The 22517-nt window shown below is 37.9% G+C and overlaps 1 protein-coding gene across 2 annotated transcripts in view; it reads left to right on the plus strand.

The window, feature by feature from the left end:
* The first annotated feature begins 16865 nt into the window (after positions 1-16865).
* The window catches only part of LOC136247632 (von Willebrand factor A domain-containing protein 7-like), a 38439-nt gene continuing 32787 nt past the window's right edge, over positions 16866-22517 (plus strand). For both annotated transcript variants that reach the window (XM_066039403.1, XM_066039402.1), the window contains exons 1-2: positions 16866-18228; positions 21912-22502. In XM_066039403.1, the coding sequence (XP_065895475.1) occupies positions 16947-18228; positions 21912-22502 (1873 nt within the window). In that variant the 5' untranslated portion in view covers positions 16866-16946. The remainder of the gene's footprint in view (positions 18229-21911; positions 22503-22517) is intronic.

Here is a 22517-nt window from a genome sequence, read left to right on the forward strand (position 1 = left end):
CTATCCAGGAAGGTGAGAGAATTTCCAAACTGTCAGCCTAAAGGCTGGAGGCAAGTGGATTTGGGCTCTCACCTTTTTCGAGTCGACTAACTAGATTACACTGATAAACTGTCTGTATAAGGATGTGGGACTGTCACAAGACCCATTGGACTCTTGCTGAAAAGTAGTAAAAGTTCAGCTATTCTGGAATTGTGAGTGGCAAACAGGCCTCAACAATTTTTCTAGCTAGTGAGGAGTAATCTTTTATGAAAGACTCCTTCCAAGTCTACAAATGATGTATAGCTATGCCTTGTAATCATCAGATTTCTGTCTAGGTATTTTCAAAACTGTTGTAGTGTATTGTTTTTCAGATTGTGGAAATGTTTAGATTTATTATTCAAGAAATAATCTAGGTCCTTAAGTATGTTTGAAGTAGCTGAAATTTCAGAACTCAACCCTTTACTAATTAAGTAGGAAATTTGGGTCCCTGTTGGTATGTAACTTGACAAATTGGTAACATATACTGCTTGCCACTATGTCATATAATTGCTATTTATGTGTAGATGCTTGCAACATGTACGTTATAATTTTATTTAGCTTCCTGGTATGGTGATTTCATAACATCCTTAGTCATTAAAATTTTAACTAAAGTAGTTGTCAGTTCTCAGGGGGCACTTAAGGGAACATTTGGAATCATTCCTTTAGAATAGCATTAGGGTCTATGCATTCAAAAGTGACATTTTGAGGGAGAAAAAATTTCACTGATTTCAAGGTTTTAGGGGGTTAACATCAAAAATTTTATCCTTGAAATAGGAAACATTGATTAACCTTGACGATTTTTTCCCTCAAAATATTTAGGCTGTACAGTATAAATTATGTTTTTGCGTTTTGTACACCTGTCACAATAATCGATCATGATCAGTTGTTGTAGCAGGTGCAAGGAACAAGATGACACCAGGTTTGTGGTTTGTTTACAATCCTTGAAACAATCCTTAAAATCTGGGGATTCAGAACGAGATGGATAGTGAGTCCCCCACCCAAAATACAAAAGAAAAAAGCAGTCTGTTTGGCATGAAATCTAGTCATAGCCATGGGAAGCACATTAATAATTATAGCCTCAAACACAATGGTAGCTGTAAGATTATAAAATAACCATCCCAGAGGATTACAGTCCTCTATAAACTATGGCATAGATTAGTCCTTGCACATATAGTCAGAACACATTTTCTACTTATTTTTAATTGGGTCGGGATGATTCGGATAAAAAGATGGCTTGGCTGTGCAAAACTAGCCATAGATTTTGATTAAGTTTTTAGTTACTGTCTTGTGTAGTTATTATCGCTCTAGTTACTAGTTCTGTAGTTTTGTTGCTTGTAAGTAATTTTACTAACAAGGTAATCATTTTTAGAGGTACTTATTTACTCGATGGTGACATTTTTCTGATAAATGAATGTTATTTATGTGGCTTGATTGTACAATAAGATTGAACAATGACCAATCTGTTTACTTAACCTTAAGTTTTGGCTTTAGATTCCATCAACTGTTCTATTGGAGTATCTATATCTGTCTGATTCAATTGTTTAGCTGACTGGTTTCCGGAAACCAGTAAAATCCCCCCCCCCCCCCCAGAAGCATGCCTGCAACATTGCATGCTGCTGATAGTATAGAGTATTATTATGATAGCTTGTTGAGTTGGACTGCCTGAACATCTCTCACAACTACTCCACAACTTGGAAGTCAGTGTTTTGGGTCAATTCCAACTGGATTCAATCAAATTAAAAGCAATTAAGAATGTAATTTGTTTTATAAAACAAAAATATAAAAGTTCCACTGAGTAAGTATAATAGTTTTGACAAGCCTGCCATAATGTTTCCATGATAGAAGCCTACAGCCTACAGCCTACACACTTACAACTGAGTTGACTCTGCTTACAGAGAAAAATTACTAAATTGCAGTATCAAAAACAATAGTCACAATTATCTCTACTTACAGAAGTCTATAAGAAGGGCAACTAAAAGGGATTACATTTTAACAGCATGTAAGGAGCCATATACAAATTAATGTGTATACAAATTCTCTAGGCAGTTTACAGTCAGGTCTACGAGCTCAATATTAGAAATTTATATAATCATTTAGTCAGAATCACAATTTCTTGTATCTTAGGGTATGAGTGCTGATAGTAATATCAATAATAATAGTAGTATGTTACTATTTTAATTAATCTCCATGCATGTCAGCTAGTCCATGGGCTTATAACAGATAGGCTGAATAAAGCTAACTCTGGACTCGTAGACATTACCTAAAGACTGCCATGACCTTTACATAGAATAAATTCCACATTTTAATTTATATAGTTCCTTGCATCAGCACTAAACAAAAGTTAACAGGCTACATAGCTTTTGTGCCCTTAAAATTGTCTATGGCTATTGTTGTGATAATTCAGTTTTGCTGCTTCTCTTTACCTTGTTATTTTATTACACATGAAGCTGAAATTGTTTTTCATTGTGTTCAACATTGGATATCTGTGAAAATAAGTTGAATGCAAGGAGCATTTTGTGCATATACTTATTAGACAAATCAATAACTCTGGTTAGGCCAAATTCAGTCACATAATAGCTATAGTCAAGTTTCCAGGAGTATCTGGTACTGTATATCATAGTCACTAATGTGTTCGAGACTTATAATAAGTCTTCAATGGTCCCTTTTTGTTGCTACAGTACATGATATCAATTGGCTCTTGAAGACTGCAGTTAACTCAGTGATCTCGTGTATGTGTCCTGAGTTTTGTATACTTAGGGAGCTACTGAAGTGTCACACGGTGATGTAATGTCGCAGAAATAAGCAATGATGTATCCAGTTTGCTGTGATGTATTTTTACATCTGGACTGCTGTCAACTCTGGCATGGATTGTTATTGCAAGTCTGTTATAGACTATTTAGCTACATGCATACATACAGAGTCGACAGTTTTTTATAATTAAATCAAGCTAGCTAACCACATTGCGAGGCTAGCTTGATAATTGCTTTGCTCACTTTACATGAGGGTACTACTGAGCTATACATAGCTTCCTATAGACTCTATATGTGCACTATGTAGCTAGCTGACTGATACAATTACAGCTATCTAACAATTCAACACCAACAATTAGCTATTTATAGACTGTGTTACTTTTTTTCCTATACATGTTTTACTAATTTGTCTTTTATATTTCAAAGACTTCCTTCTCCTGATGGTCATGCCAAATCAATTATATTACAAGTATAATTGATGGTAGAAATGTGTACTATATATTTACCAGTGTACTTGTAGATAATCCACAGTTGTTGTACTTCTATTGTGAATATTGTAACTTCATTAAGCTGCCATGTATGGATTTGTTGGTATTTGTTTCCTCACCCTTGGTTATGTGTGTGTGTAGTGTGTGTGTGTAGTGTAGTGTGTGTGTGTAGTGTGTGTGTGTGTGTGTGTGTGTTTGTGTGTGTGTGTGTGTGTGTGTGTGTGTGTGTGTGTGTGTGTGCGTGTGCGTGTGTGTGTACCTGACAATATAGCTAGTATACATTATCATAGACTAATATGGTGTGGTATTACCAGCCAGCTATTAAAATGACAACGAGAGTTTGATGAGTCTGCTTGTACCTAAGGTTAATCCTGAAAATATCGTATAGCTTTTAGGAAACTACTTGTAACTACTTGTTGTTATTGTTGTATATAGCATAGTCTACCACAACAAAACCCAGGCTGGTAAAAAACAGTTTACTCTTATTTCAAACAGTCACATTCCTTATGCCTACACAGTGAAGAGGATTAAATTCATATGTGAGGCATTGTAAAGTCTAAACAAGTATGGTTTCTTATTTCTGAGGTCATTCATTTCTGTTATCTTTCCTTGAGTGGCACTTTTTATTCTAATTAAATTGCTGACTTAAAAGGACGCTACTGTAAGTTATTCACTACTAGCTGTGTTACACTACACATTGTGGTGTTATTATGACCTCACTAAGCTAGGCATGAGTGTGTATCTGATGCATATTACAATTAACCAATGAATTCCTCACTCAGTATCAAGCTATCCCAAATTACTTTATGGATAAGTTACTAAGTAATACACTACCAAGTGTCCAGTTTATACTGTAATAAAGTGCACTTGCAGTGTACCTTCACAATACTGCTGGTGTGTGTGTCAGTTGTACATACCCTTGCAATAAACATTTGTAATACCTATCTACCTATCTATATAAATACACAACAAATGATCTTCAATGATTTTGGTGGGTTGCCTCCTTCCTATTGTTACAAACTGTCTTCCATAGGAGCTTTAAATCAGGAGAAGATCCAGAAGAACATCTGAGGTTTCTAAGAAGTGGTCAAATCCTTGATTTTTAAAGTTAAAAGGTCATTGGAAGCTACTATAATAGAACATTTAGTATTCTATTAGAACAACCATGTAGTCACTACATTTACCATCTGCTTTTGGTTATGTCAATTGAACAGCTGTATAGATTGCTTGGCAAGTGTGCATTTTATGGACATTTAAATCTTGATATTTTAACCTTGTGGTGATGCAAGCAATGCAGTGTCCAGGATGCTGGAGAGTCTAATAGTATTTGAAATCCATTGAAGTAATCATTTTGTATCAGCTGGAGTACTTTGTTGCAGGACCAGCTCATTAACCTCACATTTTACATACCTGGTTTTCTATACGAAAATTAACAACAATAATAATGAATCTTGTGCAACCGCCTAAACATATAACAACTCAGTAATGCAATATAGCCATAATACCCTAATGCTGCTGTGTATATGGCCTATGAGTTTGTGAAATTATTGATTCATGACTAAGATAGAGGTAATTAAAGCTTCACAGTTTTATCTGTCAATGTGTTCTATTAGAGTAGTTTGGTGTGGTAGACCAATAGATTACACACGTTTTTGCAGTGTCCTTTTATCATGTTTTGCACAGGTAGTGAAAATAAGGCAGGGAACCACAGGCCATGGTCCCCCAGTTTTGGTGGTCAATTCTTGTAGCAAAAGATCAACGTGCTCTCAATCATTCTAATAGAGCAATCTCAAACTGTTAGTAGCTGCTTAATTTTTTAAGTGACACCCAAAGTACTGTCTCAGAGCCCTGGGCATGCATCCAGATGGAATCTGTGTCTGTACGGACTAATTAAAGAGCTTTCTACATTCAATTGCAAGTAGGCCTGAGTCAAATATGCTCAAAATTTTGCCCAAAATGCTTTCAGGAATTTCCCTAAATTTTCACCTACTATGCTCATCAGATGTTCCCATTATGTTTGCATTATGTTCTTAGGTTAGCAACAATTCTGACAATTATCTTTGAACATTTTAATCAGTAAATGCCCTATTGGAGTATTTCACTAAAAGTGACTGTTCTATTAGAGAGTATCAATCTACAATGCATTTGAGTGCTCAGCTTGCAGCATCCATGCACTGACTGCTCTATTGGAGAGTATCAATCTATTTTCATGGAATTAAGCTTCATAGCTTGTCAAATATCTACCTAACATGTTAGCATTATGCGGCATGGCACTCCAGCCTATTATGTTGGCATATTTGGCACAGGCCTAATTGCAAGTACTTTGTAAGGAGATGTGCATGGTTGAATAATTCCTTGAACACATTAGTGAATTTTATTGTCCAAATAATACATTTATCCTGTTGTATTGATTTCTGCTTGTCACAGGCCCAGGACTGCTCTGTGTAACAACACCTGTTCAAAATAACAAATTTATCTTGAAAATACTCATCAATCTGCAATGTACAAAGCCAAATTTCTGTTCATCTAAAGATCTATTAATTTTGCATCTCTGCCTATGTCATTGCATGTTTCCTTTACCATATCAATGATTGTTTGCTCCATTGATTGCTGAGAGCAGCTGTATGAAGCTGTCATTAAAGTTAATAAATGCATGGCTAGAGCAGACTAAAACTAAAATGTAGCATTACAAATCATTTGGCTATAAGCTTGTGCAATATTTTGAGTATTGATGGATGATAAACTGATGATTGAGTTTATGTGACCTAATTTATTTAAGCGTATGGTCATGCACATGTATGATTTGTTTATTGTAAACTACATGTGTGTAATGTAATAGACTAATCACACAATTTGTTCTTGAAGTGACCTATAGAATGTGTGTAGGTTAATGTACAATTATATATGGTACGCCTCACTATATAGCTTAATAGGATGTGGGAAATGCAGGAGCTGGAATAAGAAATGAAAGACCGGGCAGTTTGTCTACTTATTGAGCGCAATGCAATTAGTGAATATAGATAATTATTATAGAGTTAATTATGAAGGAGTCATTACAGTGATAAACATGCTTACTTATGCTCATAGTTATAAATTTAGCATGTGCTTATTGTGCTACACTTGAAAGTCGTTAACACAACTTTATGGTAAAACAGTCTATTCCTCAGGGGCAGCAGAGAAGGGGGCTGCAACCCCTGTGAAAAAATTATGGGGGCCCCTAAAATTATCTGTAGCTGTGATGGAGAACCTAGTTCAGTAGCATCAATAATTTAGATTCTATAATAGAGCAGTCAAGATTGAAGTATATACTCTAATAGAGCAGTCACAGTATTCTTAGAGGAGCAGTGTAGCAAGCTACGTATGTAGTTATAAATAATATAGTTGGTGGAGGGCAACTATTGCCAGCAGGTAGTGACCTTTTTTGGTCTTCAACTTACAGCTAGACCATGGCATCATCAATCTACACCCCAACCCCCCTTAAATAATGTCCGCCCTTGCTATTCCTGCATTAAAATCATACTGCCAATCATTCCATGAACTATCATTAGATTGACAGCGATCATGGATGATTCAGCTTTGGTGACTGCTTTCCAAAGTAATGTGAGTGAGATGATGAGTGTGCGACATAGAACTCAGGGAAGTGCAACACTTAGTGTGTTGGTCCTAGCATGAGATCAACTACATGGCAGGGGACTGGGATTCCATCCTAGAACACTTTTGTGCTTTAACACCTAATTGATTGAGAGTGCTAATGACAAAACGGAAATTGTAATGCTATAAATTAAACCTGTGCAACTTTTTAAAAGTATATACCACATTGTTTCAAATGAAACTATAGCTAGATGCACTCCTACAATTATAACTAAGTGCGTTTGGATAAAAATGTAATTACACACATGTCAACAATTAGTGAAAACTAGCAGCGATTCTATCATCATGTACATTGCAGGATGTCTGGTATGCCATTCCTGGAGGACTACTTTGCTTGTACATAAAACACCCAACCACACTGCATGAGGATGTCAAAGTGCACAATATGCACCTCAAACATTGCAAATTATACATAGTTGTGTTCTTCAGTATGATTTAAAGCTATAACCTTTGCCCTAAACATTGAAGAAGTTGCTAGCTAGCTAGGTTATGCAGGATTATTGACATACCGATACACAAGGTTTTGATCTGTATCTATATTATTTATACAATAATATTATAATGATTGTGCAACTTTTATTAACTAAGCAACTTGTCTACAGCTGTTCGATTGACACAACCAAAAGCAGATGGTAAATGTAGTGACCACATGGTTGTTCTAATAGAGTGAATGTTCTATTAGAGTAGTAGCTTGCAATGGCCTTTTAACTTTAAAAGTCAAGGATTTGACCACTTCTTAGAAACCTCAGATGTTCTTTTGGATCTTCTCCTGATTTAAAGCTCCTATGGAAGACAGTTTGTAACAGTAGGAAGGAGGCAACCCACCAAAATCATTGAAGATCATTGCACTGAAAATTTCATCTCTGCCAGTCAGATGGTTACAAAGGTTGCAGCTCTTTCAAACTTGGTGTGTAGAATACATCCAACTTCATTACCATCTTATGTGATAGGATTGGCTTCTCTTCTCTTGGCTGGTAGAACACCTCGAACGAAAAATTTTCTCGACCCATCCGCAGAAAGTCAGCCTCCGTGGAAAACACAGGCAAAGTTTTACTCACTTCTATGCATGGTTTGGTAGGCCAACAACACTTGATATCACACTCAGAATCTGGGAGCTCTGAACGTCTTCTTTGGAGCGCATGACATAAAGATCAATCACGTGAGATATTAAAATCCGCGTGTCTCTCCAACAAGGGAACTCAGTTCCAAACCAAGGGTGGTATTAGTGATGGGGCACTAAGGGTAACATACTACGATAGTCGGGGATTTGTTTCTTGCTACTTCATTTTTCACGTTGCGGACCCTACCTATGTTTTAATGTTTTCTATGTACGTGAATGAATCCACTGGCAGCTGGCATGGAGACCTGAGATGTTACAAACATAAAAAAAACTTACTTATGATCTTCTTTACACGTAAAGTGGCCTCTGGCTCTCCTGCACGGGCATCACTAATCTCCTTCGCGCAATCTGTAAATAATTAAGCAAGGGTGTGGTACTGGGCGTTATATAGAATTGCATGTATGGTCAAATCATCAGCACGAACAGGAGCGACGATTATACGTTTGTGCCTTCATTCACAGGCGAATCTATCCCCGCTTAGTTCATGTCTCTAGGCCTCGTAGTTTTCTCAAACATCATATTTATTATTTATTTATTTATTTATTCATTCATTATTAATGACGTAATTTTAACCGCATTTTGTATTATTCTTAGTACTTGGCTGTATAATTAGCATTTTACAGTGACCAGCACTGAAGGTCTGACAGCAACATGTGCTGCAGCCTTAGGATTACCTAACCTAATTTCAAGGACTTAGACCTAGTGACTTTACTTACTGACTGATAAGGTGTAACAGAAAAGGGGCCAAAGTATGGAAAAAATCCCTCCAACCCCAGGATTCGAGCTGCAGGTCACCCAATGTCTAGTCGGGGCCACACTCACTCTTTTGATTATGATTACGATTAAAGTACCAGTAAAGGCACAGCCTGTATACTGGATCTGCACACAATAGTACAATTAACCATTATACAAAAGTAAATCTCGAATCAAATAAGTGATTATCTAATAAGGATTTAAAATTATTTACAGAATTTACGTTAACTACAACTGCAGGCAAAGCGTTCCAATCATTAATTAACCTATTTTTAAAAATATTTTGATCAGTTTAATCTTGAGTGACATTTGAAAAGCTTAAACTGATGCCCCCTTGTAATGGTGGTATCAGAGTAGGTATATAGAGTGGAAAAATCTGAATTGAAATAGTTATGTAAAGTAGTATCATATCCCCTCTATGACGCCTGTGAGCCAGGGATGGTAGTTGTAGTGCTGCTAGTCTCTCTTCGTACGGTTTATCTCTTAATGATGACAATAAACGTGTAGCCCTACGTTGGACTTTCTCCACTTTCCTTTGATCAAGAACAAAGAAAGGCCCCCTTACTGCGTTACTATATTCAAGTGTTGGACGCAGCCCAAGTCTTTGTGACAATCACTATTGTCAGTAACTGAGTAACTGTTCCATCCAAATAACATGGCCCATAGTGATGCATCGGTCTAAGGTGCATATGCTTGCACTTCAAGATATTGAACTTAAGTTGCCAACGAATTGACCATTCATAAAGTAAGTCCAAATCATGTTGTAATGCTGAATAATCCTCACTAGTTCTTACAACACGGAAAATCTTAGTGTCGTCAGCAAACATATACACGGGACTTGATACAACCGAAGGTAAGTCATTGACAAACATCATGAATAAGATGGGACCCAACACTGAACCCTTTGTCACCCTGTCTTCCTCCAGGAGGGATGTATCCGCATTCCAAAACGTGGTGAATCGCTTCTGAATGTGCTATAACACTAGTTCTCACCTTAAGCCAACGTTTCTCAACTCATAGGAAGGCAAGAATGACAAATTGCTTCGGTCTGAGTATTGTAGGATGAAAAATCGAAGGCATCATTTTCGTCACGTGACAAATAATAATTTCCTATCTCCTTTATCTCCTGCGCACATCTCCATCCTGGAGGATTCCTGGACTTTTAGAGAAGTTTGATGAATTAATCCACACTTCCCTCCAGACTATTACCAACATATACATCAGTTCTTCTGCGTGGGCTCAGTCTATTCTCCCTGCTGCCAAAGGAGGTTTGGGAATCCGTAGTGCTATTGATTTAAGTCTGCCCAGTTATCTTTCTTCCCTTCATAGTACCTCCGAACTAGTTTCTTCCATCTTGACTCCCTCCGGTTTAACTTTTGAACCTTCTCTCCTCCACAAGGCTCTTGACTAATGGTCTGCTGAATATCCTATGCCCCCTGAAGACCGCAGACATTATCAACACAGTTGGGACGAACTGCTTTACGAACACCATTTTTCATCTCTTTTGGACTCTGCCTCTGATGCTAGAACAAAGGCTCGTCTACTGTCAGTTTCCTCCTCAGAGTCTGGTGCGTGGCTTGGTGCTCTACCTGTACCTTCCTTGGGCACTAAGCTGGACAGTGAATCTTTGAGGATTGCTCTTGGTCTACGTCTCGGTGTTCCCATCGTTGTTGAGCATACGTGTGTTTGTGGCAGTAAAGTTGATGTTTTTGGAACTCACGGTTTGTCTTGCAGGCGTAGTGGAGGCAGTATTCCTCGGCACGCTGCAGTGAATGAAACTATTCGTCGTGCTCTGGTGTATGGAGGTGTTCCTGCTGTTTTGGAGCCAGTCGGTGTGTGTCGTAATGATGGTAAGAGGCCAGACTGATGGTATGTCATAGATTCCTTGGTCACGGGGCTTACCCTTGCTCTGGGACATTACCTGTTCAGACACCCTGGCCCCATCTAATTTATCTACTTCTGCAAGTGGTGCCAGGTGGCTGGCAAACTCTGCAGAGTCAGCTAAGTGCAGAAAGTCTGATTCCATCATTTCACTTCTCCCCTTTATGTGTTGAGACCTTGGGTGCTTGGGGATCATGTGCACGCTCATTAGTGAGGCAGATAGGTTCCCAGGTGATGGAACAGTCTGGTGATAATAGGGCCACCCAATTTTTGATTCAGAAGGTTGCCATTGATATTCAACATGGCAATGCTGCTTCTGTAATGGCAACAATACCATCATCCCAGGACTGGGCAGAGTTTGCCTCTCTGCCCACTGTTTAAGTGTTTATTTATATTATCATTGTCTTAGTATCTTAAAAAATAATAATAATAATTTCCCACAATCTATTTCGGCTAGAGTTTCTATATAAAGAATTTGGCGGTACTGGTCCCACTCCATGGTTTAACTTAAATGTACCATGGCCAGCCATGGTTTAACTTAAATGTACCATGGCCAGCCAGGGTTTATAAGATATGTATCCTGAAATTTTTCTTTGAAGTTAGGTGGTTTCATGGTATACGTGTGGTTTATATCATAGGCGGAGGAAAGGGAGGGCTAGGGGGCTGAACCCCCGTCGGTCTGTTGTAAGCTCCCCTAAAGATGATATCACGCCGAAATTATCCTTCTTGGAGTGGGGCTGAAAACCGTGATAAAGATCGAGATACTCTAATAGAGCAGTCACTCTAATAAAGCAGTCACAGTATTAGAGCAGCGTTTAGTGAGCTATGTAAGGATTTTTATGTAGGGCCCCTATTTAATGATTATTATAGTTTCTCATCCACCGCCCGCATCCTTCTTAAGTTACCGCATGGTAAGCCATTATTTACTCTGTGCATGCTCAGAAGAACACGTGATGCCAAACTGTTATAATTTTTTGTTGATGAGCGCTACAACGCGCTATATATCGCCAGGAGAACTGTTGTTTTCCTTAGTAAAAAATTGCTGCAATGCCAGTTGCAATTGTGTTCTATCGACTTCATCAAAGCAGGCTTTCAGCTGACTGTCGAAAAACAGTTGGCGATCACGAAAAGTAGTGAAGGAAATGTTTGTAGTAAGAAAGAAAAAAAGAAAGACAATTTGGACAAGGTCTGTACATCAGTGTGTCATGTTAATATTATAAAATAATGGCAAATGGTAATACCCTCCCGCCCGCATCATAATAATTAGAAAGGCTGGATGAGAAACTAATCATCACCAAATAGGGGCCTAATTAGAAAGGCTGGATGAGAAACTAATAATCACCAAATAGGGGCCTAGTTTATCTGCTATAAATGTGTAGCTGGTGAGGTGGGCAGCTGTTGTCAGCTGGCTGTGACCTTATTTTTTTGGTCTCACCTTACCAAACCAGAGACAATGTAGTGCCTCAGTTCATTTATCCGCCCCTGATCAGCCCCCCACTCATATCAACTACTTGCTCTGCCACTGGTATACTGCAATTAATATTTACTGATGCTCAGATGCATATTACCGGCGTCTGGTTACACAACTAAACTTTAAATATTGTGTGACACATGCATGTATGCGCACACAAGAATTAAAGTGTTTTGTTTCACGGAACAAGTTTTTTAATCTTATTCCCCGACATGAGCGACCTGTTATATGAAGCAAAATGTTTTAGAATCTTGTGTGCGCACACACGAATACGTCACGAAATTTTTAAGTTTCGTGCAATCAGCAATACAGCAGATTGTATTTCCGTTTAAAAATTTCGTCGCGCATGCGCTGATACACACGGTTTCAAATAAAATCCTTCACGTAGCTACTTTTACAAGTTGGAAAATCATAGTCCCTGACATCACAAACTTGTTCTGTGGAACAAAACATTTTCAATCTTGTGTGCGCATGCGCATGTGGCACGGAATTTTAAAACGGAAGTGCAATCTGCTGTACTGTGGTTTTCCAAGTTCTTGCAATGCAAGGCGTCATGCACTATACAAGCATGTACGTGCGCAGTTGTTCAACAGTGGACATTCAGTGACAACTACTGACTCACAGGACTTCAAGATGCCTACGCATACAACTCGACAGCCACAGAATATTACAGGTGTATTTAAAGAACTGCGCATACTGACACATCATTAGCGCATGACGCTTTGCATTGCAAGAACTTAATTGGAAAACCGCAGTACTTACATGTATATATCTAATTTTCTTGTGGGAAGGAAGCAGAAAGTTATACTGAACAGTCATGCATCAGATTGGTCAAGTGTCAGTAGTGGAGTGCCTCAAGGCTCTTTTTTGGGCCCTATTTTGTTTAATATATATGTCAGCGACATGCCCTTAATAGTTAATAGTCCCATTTTTCAATTTGCAGATGATGTGAAGATGTTCAGAACTATCAGGACTGTAGACGACTTTTGCCAACTTCAACAAGATATAAATTTACTTTTTGCATGGTCTAAGAAATGGCAACTGAAGTTCAACATTAGTAAGTGTAATTGGTTACACTTAGGTAAACCTCACGGATTTGGTGAATATGTAATTGATGGCACTACTATTACATCTTGTGATGTTGTAAGGGACTTGGGAATAATGATTGACAATCAGTTAAAGTTTCACGATCATACTACCACAGTTGCCAAGAAAGCTAACAGACTACTAGCAGTTATTCACAAGACTTTTCAGAATTTCGACCATGCTACATTCATCAGCTTGTATAAATCATATATCCGCCCAGTGTTAGAGTATGGTAACATCATCTGGGGACCGCAATACATTCTAGATCAAGAACAAATAGAGAAGATACAGAGAAGAGCCACACAATTGGTCCAGGATCTTCAAAACTGCACATATAATGATCGCCTCATTACTCTAAACTTGCCATCACTTAAATACTGCAGACTGTGCAGAGATATGATAATGTTCTAACAGCTATTACACAGCCATTTTAGTCTAGATACATCAGATCTGTTTACTACTACAACTTTATCAACAACTAGGGGTCACAATTACAAGTTATTTAAACCTCAAGCAACATCAAGAGTGAGATCTACTTTTTCACTGTACAAGCCATCAATGACTGGAACAGTTTACCCAATCACATAGTTAATGCTCCCACACTTAATGGTTTTAAAAATTTTCTCGACAGTGGCTGGTCTACTTTATTGTATGATTATTAATTAGTTAATTATTATTGTGTATAAGTTTTTGCTATGTAGTTACAAATTTGGTAAATTCTTTTTGTACAGATCAGGCTTTACAGGCTCCTTGAGCCTTCTTTACCTGTAACACAAATACTAATACTAATACTAAACCAAAACAGCCAAGCTGTAAAAAAATAGTGCAGCCCTCAAAAAGGCCAGGATGAAAACAGATGTGAAATCTAAGGTGGCAGCCAAGAAATGGCTGTGATGGTAGGTTAATGGCAAAATTTTTAATTACAACAATTCAGGTGAATTTGTGTTGCCTCCTCCACTAGGATTTGGCACCAAATTCACCTGAATTGTCGTAATTAAATTTTTTTTGCCATTAACCTACCATAACAGCCATTTCTTGGCCGCCACATTGGATTTCACATCTTTTTTCATCCTGGCCTTTTTGAGGGCCGCACTATTTTTTTACAGCTTGGCTGTTTTGGTTTAGATATCACTTTTTGTATTGCAAGCCACAAAGCCAGCCATTAACTGGCTTTGGTGCTTCATTTTAACTTGTTTTTTTTTTCTTTTCTGCAGGAATTGTGGAACAAAAGAAGTAATGTTGTGTACAGCTTTTTGTCTGATTAAAAATATTTGTATGTTTAACAATAAAAGATAATCATACTGTAGGTAATAAGGTGACTTCTTATACATAACTGAACTGTAGCTGAAATACCCATTGTTTGTAGCTGAGCTCTTTTCAGAGTGACTTGTGTCTAGCTGAACTCTCTACATGGTGATTTGTTTCCAACACATGTTTCTACAGGGTGATATATTATATATGTTTATAACTGATCCCTATAGGGTAACTTGTATCTAGCTGATATCTCTATAGGGTGACTTGTTTGTAGCTGATCTCTCTACAGGGTGATTTGTTTGTAGCTGAACTCTCTACATGATGGTTTCTTTCTAGCTGCACTCTCTACAAGGTAACTTCTTCTAGCTGATCTCTCTACAGGATGACTTGTTTGTAGTCGAACTTTCTACATGATGGTTTCTTTGTAGCTGAATTCTCTACAAGGTAACTTCTTCTAGCTGAGCTATCTACACAGTGATCTTTTCTTAGCTGAACTCTCTACAGGGTGATTTGTTTCTAGCTGAACTCTATACAAGATGATTTGTTTCTAGCTGATCTCTCTATAGGGTAACTTGTTTGTAGCTGAACTCTCTACAGGATGGTTTCTTTGTAGCTGATCTCTCTACAGGGTGACTTGTTTATAGCTGATCTCTCTACAGGGCGATTTGTTTGTAGCTGAATTCTCTACAGGGTGATTTGTTTGCAGCTAACTCTCTACATGATGGTTTCTTTGTAGCCGAACTCTATGCAGGGTGATGTGGTTGTAACTGAACTCTCTACAGGGTGATTTTTTTGTAGCTGAATTCTCTACAGGATGGTTTCTTTGTAGCTGAACTCTCTGCAAGGTGATTTCTTCTAGCTGATCTCTCTACAATGTAACTCCTTGTAGCTGATCTCTCTACGGGATGACTTGTGTCTAGTTGTACACTCTACAAGGTGATTTGTTTGTAGCTGAAATACTCTACAGGGTGAGTTTTTGTAAGCAAACTCTCTGCAGGGTGATTTATTTGTAGCTGAACTCTCTACAGGATGGTAGCTGATGTCTCTACAGGTGATGTGTTTCTAGCTGATCTCTCTACGGGATGGTTTCTTTGTAGTTGAACTCTCAACAGGATGCATGATGTTTTCTAGCTAAACTCTCTCTAGGGTGATCACTTCACAGCTGAACCCTCTACAAGGTGGCTTTTTCTATCTGATCTCTCTACAGTGTGATTTGTTTATGGCTGAACTCTCTACAAGGTAACGTTTTCTAGCTGAGCTCTCTCTTGTTTCTAGCTGATCTCTCTACAGAGTAACTTGTTAGTAAAGCTGAAGTCTTTAAATGGTGGATTTTGGTCGTTAAACTCTCTGCATGAAGACTTGTTTGTAGCAGAACTTCTACATAGTGAATTGTTTGTAGCTGAACTCTCTACAGAGTGACTTGTAATGTTCTGAATCACTACAGCAGTATATTGGTAGCTGAACTCTCTATAGGGTGACTTGCTTCTTGCTGAACTGTCTATAAGATTAACTGTCCGCAGCTGAAATTCTACAGAATAACTTGCAATGTAATAGAATTCTATAATGGAGTAAATAAATTAGCTGAATGCTCTATTAGGGTGACTGTTCTATTAGAGTATCTCGATCTCGCATTTGCTACACGGAGTTGGCTTTCGAATCATACCCTAGATCATACCTCAGTGATTTGTAATCCGATTCTTCTGTACTACTGCAAGGACTTTCTATGAAGAGTATTCTAGCTATACACCGATTTTCAGCTCATTGCTGAAAGCGGTTTGCCTAGTAGGCGTAAAAACGAATATCTATTTATTCATAAAATCGATCGCGTAATTGTGACACAGGTTGGGTTTTGTGTCATATCTCCATGGTCTTTATCTCGATTCCTTTCAAACCACCAAAAGGCACCCCTACGATGGTTACTCCATCTATATAACAATTTTCAACTCATTCCATAGAGCGATTTACCCTGTAGGCGTGACAACAAATCGATCTTATTTTACGCGAATAATCGGTCATAACTCCCTAACTATTCATCGGATTTGCACGAAATGTGATGCTAGGATTCGCCTTTAGACTCCGTTTCTGTGTGCCAAATTTCTAAGCGATCGGAGTACGCGGCTGCGTTTTATAGCAATTTTTTTCAAGTGTGCGAAAACACGAAGAAGAAAAAAACCGAAAGTTTGGTTGCTCGTATTTCGGAAATGGCTTGAGCGATTTCTTTCAAATTTGGAATGTAGACTCCCCTAGCTGGCGGGAAACTCTGCAACAGATTTAGTTCCAATCGGATAAGGTATCACCGAGATACAAAGTGCAAATGACGTTTTCTTCTTCCTGTCTATATACCCACGGTGTGGCGCGCCGGCTTCTTGGGCCGCACGACACACTATCGTGTGTCTTGATTATAACTCCCGTGTAGTCTCGAAGAAGTCTATAGCATTTTATACTTTTTACCGCCTCGTACAGCATTGCAGTTTATGCCACGTTCTAACGCAATGGGCACGTATTTGAAGGTGATACTTATCGTAAGTGCTTTAGGTTTTGCTGTGGGGTTTTTACCAAACAGGCTCAGAAGGTTTGGTGCTAACCTATTCCTTGGGGTGAAGAAAACGACTAGCGACGAGGAAACAATTACTCACAGAGATATCACAGAAAAAGCAGTTTTACGGGCAGTTGCAATGATGTTAACAGATAACCCTTATCCAAACTACCCGAAAAGCTCTGAAAATGTTCAACAGCTTCTAGGTTCTGCCGATTTTGACATGTCCAAGCTGATCAACGCGTATTACAAAACTGAGAGTAGTGCATCGAGAAAAAGAAGAAAAAAGCGATTTTCTGAGAGAGTTGAAGATATACACAAGTACAACGGAAAGGTTGATTCTAAGAAAGGTGAGCTCCGAGTAGCCCACGCGCACTTCGACTCAGAGCAATTTCGTGACGGTCAAGATCGACTCGTGCGTTTCAGAAGAACTGTATCGCTTGAAATTAGAGAAGGGCGCTACCACACTGCCAGAACGTTCACTGGGCGAATGCTCCACACTCTACAAGATTTCTATAGCCACACTAATTGGGTTGAGAACTGGGCTAACGAGGAAAACAGTTTAAGACCATACGACGTCCTAGGTGAAATGGACATGGAAATAGAAAATGTTGTGTCTGCCACGGAAGCGACATGCTCAGATTGTACAGCATCGGGCCCAATTTCAGCAATTACTGAAAATAAATATATTATGTTAAACTTAGGACAGGCTATTAAATCACGTCAATGTTTTAGGTGCATGGATAATATTAATAGTCAGTTAATAGAACAAAAGCTACTGACTAGTGGATATTATACAGGTGTTGAAGATAAACAGGGAAACAAAATTTCTAAACCTAGAGGAAAATGTAGCCATGGAGGCATATTTGATGGTACATCAGGAAGTTCTGCCACGGGTGGAATAAACAAGGACAGTCTTCATCCCAAATTATCATCACATTACTACCTTCACACAATGGCAGCTAGAGTGGCAGAGCAACATTCACTACAAATGCTATTGAAAATACGTAATGATGTGAACAATGATGGGCTGTTTGCCAGATTTGTGGGCATTGAAGTTCAACAAAGTGTTAGTGTTGCAATTGTAATTGACCCTACCCAGATATCAAATACTTTTATTAGTGAAGTTCAACAGCTAGTAAATAATGTTGGGATTAACATACAACAAGATACTGAGAATTTGCTTATTAGATACATTTTAGTTTCCTTGAGTGATAAAGGTAAGTAGTAATTTGCTATGTGTAGACATGTCAGCATTAAAGAGATAGGCCATTACTATGTATCAGTATTACATACCTTTCTGTTTGTATTGTAACTAGCTTGACATTTGAAGCTTTTAATAGGTGTAGAATCAAACTTTGATAGCAACTGCAAGGCTAATAAATATAAGGAAACTAAACATGATACTTCACATCAATGAGGCACATAAACTTAATTATTAGTTTCTCATCCCCTCCTGCATCGCCATTTTTCTTACCTCATCAAGGATGTTTTTGCACCACTGGTAGCTAAGGGAGGCGAATTAACACCATTTATAGTTGGTACCTTGCTAGAGCAGTCTAAGAAATTGAGTTTTAAATTATTTTAGCTAGCTAATTCAGCTATCTAGTTAGTAAAAAATAAAATATAGATCCGCCCTCCCTCACTGCTATTTTGAGTGCAGGAGGATGAGAAACTAATAATTAAGTTTATTTGGCCTGAAGAAAAAAATGATTTTCTGGCTAAATTGTATCAACTTCTAGGTGGGGTTGAAGGAACTCCAAGGTTAATGCTGAAATTTTGATTGCGTTACTGCCTTGAAAAGAAACATGGTTGATTTTTTTTACTATACAGTGGAACCTCCCTTAACAAACTCCCCAAATTAAGGACACAATAGAAAAAACCTCCAAAATAAGGACAAAAATTTTGGTCCCAACAGGTCTGGTTAATACATTTTTTACCTCTGAAAGAGGAAAACCTCTACATTACAGCAACAAATGAATTTACAAAATTGTTTCCAAATTATTTTGACAGTCTCCATGAATTTTATTTTAAGTTTTATATTGTAGATAGTTGTAAAAGCGGTTCAGGTGCATTGCTAGCCAGGGTGTCCTGAACAACTTGGAGGAGGGTTTAGTCATGAATTGTGTAGCACACTTCCTGTGATTGCTGGTCTTCAGACAGAAAATGATGCATGTACTCTTGGGCAGTGACCATGTAATATGTACTCTGTGTGTGCATGTGCATGCATGCGTGTGTCTGTGTCTGTGTGTCTGTGTGTCTGTGTGTGTGTGTGTGTGTGTGTGTGTGTGTGTGTGTGTGTGTGTGTGTGTGTGTGTGTGTGTGTGTGTGTATGCGTGTGTGTAGTGTCCGTTTGTATGTAGTGTGTGTGTGTGTGTGTAGTGTGTGTGTATGTGTGTAGCTAGTGTGTGTAGTGTGTATGTGTGTGTGTAGTGTGTGTGTATGTGTGTAGCTAGTGTGTGTGTGTGTGTGTGTGTGTGTGTGTGTGTGTGTGTGTGTGTGTGTGTGTGTGTGTGTGTGTGTGTGTGTGCATGTGTGTGTGTAGTGTGCATGTGTGTATGTTGTGTGTGTGTGTGTGTGTGTGTGTGTGTGTGTGTGTGTAGCTAGTGTGTATGTGTGTGTGTGTGTGTGTGTGTGTGTGTAGCTAGTGTGTATGTGTGTGTAGTGTGCATGTGTGTGTACTGTGTGGTGTGTGTGTACTGTGTGGTGTGTGTGTGTGCGCGTGTGTAGTGTGTGTGTGTGTGTGCATGTGTGTGTGCACATGTGTGTGTGCGTGTGCATCGACACATAAAAAGATTATGCTATACTATAAATGTTTTAAAACTATCTAATCATTACTTTGAATGCATACCATAATAGCCAAGTGGAATATTCTACAGTAGCACACTGGATTTGTGTAGAAATTGCTTTCTTCTGAGTATGGCTTATCTTATTCTACAATATCCATGTTTGTGACTTAAATTTCCCCATGATACAGGTATTAATGCACAATTATGTGATGTTATTACCATTAGGTTTGCAAGCTATATCTGCTTAGCCAATATCCAATGCTTTGCTGCCTTATTTCACCGATAGTTAATGATAGGCGATTGTACAGTAGCTAATATATCAGTGCATCATATCATTGTGTACGGAGTGTAGAGTTTTTATATTGATTTTATAAACTGAAGTCTAAAATAGAGAGATCTAAGATGTGACAGATGTCCTTTAGTAGGGTAAAGCCCAGGCAGATAGTGTAATGCTATGAATAATGTTATAAATTTATTTGTTTTGACTACACAATTACTTTGTATAGCCAGTAACTTTGCTTATGCCCTGAACACATGCCTTTTGTCTACTGTAGCAGTTAAAATATTTGCATCATATATGGACTTATCTTTTCCTAATTTTTGTCCTATTTCTTTCTCTACTAGTGTATAGGTGTTGATTTGTATGTAGTGTGCTAATTAAGTAAATGACTTGTTATCATATTTATAACATGTAATTTTCATACTGAGTGGATTGATTGCTGAAGAGTTTCTTGAACAGTTCCTCATTTTTAATGCTGTGCAACGTAATTCAGATACACAATTAATTTTAGAGTATTATGTGTCTTGGTGATCTTTCCTTCAACAAATCATGGAATTGTAATGCAGTTCAATAGAACAATAGAGAAATGAATTAATGCATGCAGTTGCTGTATAAATCACTCAAACCAAATCAAAACATTGAGTTGACTTGTTCATACTATCATGATACTGTAGATGCATTTGCATTTAGCTGGCCTTTCTAGAAGTATTTTCCCAAATAGACCTTTTTTTATTAGAAATATTCAGCTTTGTTAAACCACTTGGTAGGTTGATGGAATACAGGATTCTAATTCAAATTTTGAGAATGAAGTGGTCATCATTGTTCTTCGTGATGAAATCTAGTCAAAAGACACAAACTTGCTTTCACATCACAAACATACTTACCATGAAAGTATGGCAAATAAAGTTTTACATTTTTTTTAGAGTATGGCACATACAGTATTGTGTCAAGTTAGAATTACCCCATTCTGTGTCCTTTACTCTTATTTCTTCAAACAATAAATAGTCAGAAGAAGATAAGCCAAATGTGTATCCAAAAGTTTCTTCAATGCAGCATTTTAAACTTAGATCTATGGAAATATTGGTAGAAGTAACATTTTCATTTTGGCAAGACAACAAGAACATTTCAAGTCGCAGGACGCAGGTCACACTCATGATCACGTGTATAGCTTTTCTTCCAGCACCCTTGTATTGGGAATCATGAGATATGACAGTCTATATTATTGCTGGCCACCAGGCCATCGTGGACAATATCACATGTGTTATTAGTATCAATAGTATTCAGTAATCATCCATGTACAAGCACAGATAGAAAAATTCTATAGCAACAGTAATCATAGGGATGCCAAGTACAATGGAATGCATATACGTACAATGGTCTAAACGATTTTGAGCATTTTAAAAACTATTCCACATGCACCACGCTGTTGCACATTTGTAGTTATATTTTATGTGATAGTATTAGTATCATTTTCATGTGTGGCATGCATGTAGTGTGCACTTCAATTTTTTATTCATTTGTACCATTAGCTATGCTTTCCTTGATTGTATATGTGACCAGATTTACGAAAAGGTACCTTTTCCACACATTTTACATATCAACAATCAAAATGATGTAACACTTCATTCCTTATGCTGATTAACTTGCTCTTGGTATCAAAATGCAGTAGCTACACTCATGGAACTTTCAGACAATTATATGCCATGATCAAAAAGTTATGAGCATCAAAGTTCAAAATATCTGTCAAATTTTGTATGTGAAAAAGGTACCTTTTCGCAAATCCGGTCACATAATTATTTTGTTATAATATGATATGTAACTTTTAACTACGTAGGTGAATGTGTCACAACCAACACCCAAGATACAAATACTTTATTAGTGGCTATCGGTAACTTACAACCACAGACATTCAATAATGGTGAAGTTCCAATACTTACGGCAGTGAAATGTGCTGCTGAAGCCAGCCAACGAGATTCACCGATCTTTGTATTTACTGACTCTCCTATATCAGATGAAGTTCTTCTTGGCAGAATTCAAGCTATCCTCGAAACAAAAAATTTACAAGTTCAAATTATCTGTGACGTTTCTTCCCAATCACTTTCAAAGCGCTCGCTACATTACAGGGAATTCCACGATGGAAAACAACTTAAGAAGCGACAAACTGACAACGATATTTACCAAGAACTTACAACTTTCTCTGAAGGGCAGATTATTGAAATTTCTCCAAATGACATTTCTGAGTTAGGATCATTTATGACATATTTTGTCACACAAGGAAGCAGTAGCAACAAGCTGATAAGTGCATATGGATTCTCCACTCTTAATTCTCCTTATACTCGTGTATTTCTTGTGGATAGTTATACATTTGAAATTTTGATTTTTGTGACTGGCCAGAATATAAATGTTAGTACATTTACCCCACAAGGTGAGCTATAATAAT

This window comes from Dysidea avara, chromosome 2 (assembly GCF_963678975.1).
Source record: "Dysidea avara chromosome 2, odDysAvar1.4, whole genome shotgun sequence".
Lineage (NCBI taxonomy): Eukaryota > Metazoa > Porifera > Demospongiae > Dictyoceratida > Dysideidae > Dysidea > Dysidea avara.